Source organism: Penaeus japonicus, unplaced genomic scaffold, assembly GCF_977035675.1.
Source record: "Penaeus japonicus unplaced genomic scaffold, GWHDUDI00000001_assembly GWHDUDI00000032, whole genome shotgun sequence".
Taxonomy (NCBI): Eukaryota; Metazoa; Arthropoda; class Malacostraca; order Decapoda; family Penaeidae; genus Penaeus; species Penaeus japonicus.
Window position 1 is genome coordinate 19,465,943 of NW_028234434.1, and position 4,242 is coordinate 19,470,184.

Here is a 4,242-nt window from a genome sequence, read left to right on the forward strand (position 1 = left end):
GAGGAGCGTTTATTATATCCTTCTTCGCCTCAACATAAAGTACTCTTTAAAAAGTGTGTTCTTTCATATTGCGGCTACAAATAATGATGTTCTCATAATGATAATGCTAAAAACAATTTTGAAAAGGAGGAGAAATGATTAACCATAACTCCTATTGAGTCGGAGAAAGACAGAAAATAAAACAGGGAGAGTGCACTACTTTGTTATAATGTGCTGAGAACAATTTAAAATAAACTTGAAAAGAATTAAAATAGAAGGTTATTTATCACATATCTGGCCATTAATTTTTCATATATATAAAGATAAACAAAGATATATATAAACATATATATATAGATATGTATATACATATATACACATTTTGTTTTAACTCATTGCTGACAGGTGTCATGACATACATGACGCAGGAGCTTTGGCTTGACAACAGGCGTCATGACGTACGTGACTTTTGGCGATTTTGGATAACTGTACTGCTTTATTGTACTATGAGTAAGGAGTGAGTGATGATGGCAATTGCAGACATAATTACTATAATTACTGCAATATTAAGCAAACCTAACATCCAAAACCTAGATGGCACCACTTTCTTCTAGAACCAGGAGGAGAGAGAGCCTTGAATGGCACCCATCCATGGTCTCTAGCAAGCACTATCTTTAGAGAGCGATGGCACACAGCAAGTTGACGACCTCTTGCTCTTAAGTACCACTGATGAAGGATGTGCAGGCAGAACGAGAAGAGGAAGGTGACTCAATCCATACTCAGTGTCTAAAATGTGCTCCTGTGCCAATATAGATGCCTTTTACTGTGGCACTCACAGTCACAAGCACAGGTTTCTTTCCTCTTCCCTACCTCTTCCTTTTATCGTCATTGTAGGTGGTTATATGTTTCATATTCATTCATGACAGCACAAAAATATGAAAAAATAAAGTTGCCTTTTGTCCTCCCATACAACAGAAATACCTCTATTACACTGAGTATAAAGAAAATAATGAGCTGATATAGATAATGTACTACAATTTCAGTCAACTGCAGCATTGATAGAGCCTGTCATATAGCACATATAAGTCTCTAAACTCAATAAAACATACAAAAAATAAAACACAAAAATGGCTCTAGTTTTATGAGTGACTGAAAGCTAGTGGGAAGATTTAAATTATGTTCCTTCAAGCTGCCTCATTCTGAAATAAAACCCATCCTGAAGACTGGGCAAGTGAATCTATCCCCCATCCGCAATGGGTTAATTGTTATCAACATTCAGTAGTCTAGCACCTCTGGTATGCATCTATGAATTCCTAAGCTCTTCAGTTAAAAAATAAAGATAAACGTATGTGACATGCTACATATCCTCTGAAATTGCTGACGGGAGAGCTGCCAACATTATCAGTTACAAAAAATATTAAAAAGTATTTCTGTCCAAGTATTGGAAAAAATAATATAAAGAAAATCTAAAGCTTCCTTGTTTCTTAACCCTCTCTGGATGGGTGGTACACTACTGTACTGCTCATTCAAAAGCCTGTTGGCCGGGTGGCACCATATGGTGCCAGTCATTTAATTGATTTAGGCCTAAGCGTTCGAAAGCCCCGGCATTCCAGCCTTGCATGTCACAATGCCGGGCTTTCGAACGCTTAGGCCTAAATCAATTAAATGGCTGGCATCATATTGTGCGGCCCGGCCAACAAGCTTTTGAATGAGCGGTACAGTAGTGTACCACCCGTCCAGAGAGGGTTAATACAACAGTTAATGTTTTCAAACTTACTGAATGGATATCCAGATATTAACCCACTCACGACGGGGGCATTCTAGCCTTGAATGTCACAATGCCGGGGCTTTCGAATTCTTAGGCCTAAATCAATTAAATGGCTGGCACAATACTGTGCCGCCCGGCCATTGGGCTTTTGAATGAGCGGTACAGTACTGTACCACCCATCCAGAGAGGGTTAAAACAAAAGGAAAAGTAAATGTTTCCAAGACCTAATCACATAATGCACAGTATCTTACTAGATAAAAAATAAATTCAAAACATTATGAACTATCAACTCCTTGATTATGGTCATCATTATCATTTTCATTATTTCTTATCACCATTATTAGTGTCATGACTGATGATCCTGACTGCAATAATTATCATTAGGAGGGGGTGGACTGACCAAAAAAAACTATTGCTCCTTGCATGAACGGAACTAAAATTCACCAAGGGAAAACATCAGCATGTATTTGTGTCTAAGGACCTCATGTGCATTGAGGAGCACCCAGCACTGGCTTCATCCACTGGGAAGAACACAGTAAACCAGTAGTTTGACACTTACACACACTACATGGCAACCAGCAAAATAAAGTAAGGCACATTAACTCCCAAACACAGTGGGCAAGAAAGAAATAGAACATATAAAGGGAACAACTCAACCGCAAGTCTGCAGTACCAAAACATAAATAAGAGATCAAGTTATCCCAAAATGTATGCATATGAAAGGAGTCCTATAAGAATAAGGCAACAGAGTGACCCCTACCTAAGAAGTGTGGTAGCAACAGCAAAGGTACGGAACTATGCTCACAATGGCTAACACTACCTGGCCACACACACACACATCTGTGCATTTCAAATTTTATTCATAAAATAACTCTTCTGTGGAAAAGAGACAACTTATACACATGATGCCACACAAATAAAGCTCCTGATGTACCTTAGTGTAGTGTAGTGTAGCTTAGTACATGTAGGACACAAATGCCACCAGAAGTAACCACCAGTACACCATCACACTAATGAGGGACCTGGGAGCAGTATCATGCCTAGGTTGGCTTCAACCTGAAAGAGGTCTGCAAGTGAGTGAAGGAAGAAATATCTGCTCACCAAGCAGGGACCACCATGGCCCAAAATACATGTCCTGAATAATGGTATGTAGGAACAAATCTAGGATGGGGGCAAGCGACTCTGATGCATTTGCTGAATCTTGGATAGCTACAATGAAAGAAAAACAGTCATAATAAACTTCACTCTCACAGACTGACATAGCAAATGTAAAGTGGATGGTATTGATAATCGATGGCATGTGACCAGTGAGTGATGCCTGGGCAAGGGAGCATGAATAGAAAAGAATGAACCAGAGGGGATGGTCTCAAATCCTTGTATGAACTACTGACGTCCAACATAACAGAAGTGATCATCATCTCTGTATTATCATTGTCATTATCAGTATCGTTACTGAAATGTAGCTAATATCAAAGAAAAACTATCTACCATCTTACAAAGGACTCCCCCAAAAAACAATTCTTCTGAGAATTTTTCTCAACTTCTTTTCATTTATTTGATTCATTACTCTTTATCATACCATCATTCAATATACACATATATAAAATATAAATATCTATGAATGATATAAATACATACATACACACATCCATGTATCTCTCTCTCCTTCTCTTTCTCTCTCTTTCTCTTTCTCTTTCTCTTTCTCTTTCTCTTTCTCTTTCTCTTTCTCTTTCTCTTTCTCTTTCTCTTTTCTTCTCTCTTCTTTCTCTCTCTCTCTCTCTCTCTCTCTCTCTCTCTCTCTCTCTCTCTCTCTCTCTCTCTCTCTCTCTCTCTCTCTCTCTCTCTCTCTCTCTTTTATTCTCTCTCTCTCTCTTTTATTCTCTCTCTCTCTTTTATTCTCTCTCTCTCTTTTATTCTCTCTCTCTCTTTTATTCTCTCTCTCTCTTTTATTCTCTCTCTCTCTTTTATTCTCTCTCTCTCTTTTATTCTCTCTCTCTCTCTTTTATTCTCTCTCTCTCTCTTTTATTCTCTCTCTCTCTCTTTTATTCTCTCTCTCTCTTTTATTCTCTCTCTCTCTTTTATTCTCTCTCTCTCTTTTATTCTCTCTCACTCATTCTTCCTCACTCATTCTCTCTCACTCATTCTCTCTCACTCATTCTCCCTCACTCATTCTCTCTCTCTCTCTCTCTCTCTCTCTCTCTCTCTCTCTCTCTCTCTCTCTCTCTCTCTCTCTCTCTCTCTCTCTCTCTCTCTCTCTCTCTCTCTCTCTCTCTCTCTCTCATTCTTATTCTCATTCTCATTCTCATTCTCACTCTCACTCTCATTCTCTCTCTCTCTCTCTCTCTCTCTCTCTCTCTCTCTCATTCTCATTCTCTCTCTCCCTCTCATTCTCATTCTCTCTCTCCCTCTCATTCTCATTCTCTCTCTCCCTCTCATTCTCATTCTCTCTCTCCCTCTCATTCTCATTCTCTTTCTCTCTCTCATTCTCTCTCATT

The 4,242-nt window shown here is 38.8% G+C and overlaps 1 protein-coding gene across 3 annotated transcripts in view; it reads right to left on the minus strand.

Moving 5' to 3' along the window:
- Positions 1-2,678: 2,678 nt before the first annotated feature.
- LOC122246962 (uncharacterized) overlaps positions 2,679-4,242 on the minus strand; it is a 15,410-nt gene continuing 13,846 nt past the window's right edge. For 2 of the 3 annotated variants that reach the window (XM_043005820.2, XM_043005822.2), the window contains exon 12: positions 2,679-2,803. In XM_043005820.2, coding sequence (XP_042861754.2) covers positions 2,788-2,803 — 16 coding nt within the window. In that variant the 3' untranslated portion in view covers positions 2,679-2,787. Of the gene's footprint in view, positions 2,815-4,242 lie in introns of all 3 variants that reach the window. The other variant, XM_043005821.2, reaches the window with a different exon arrangement.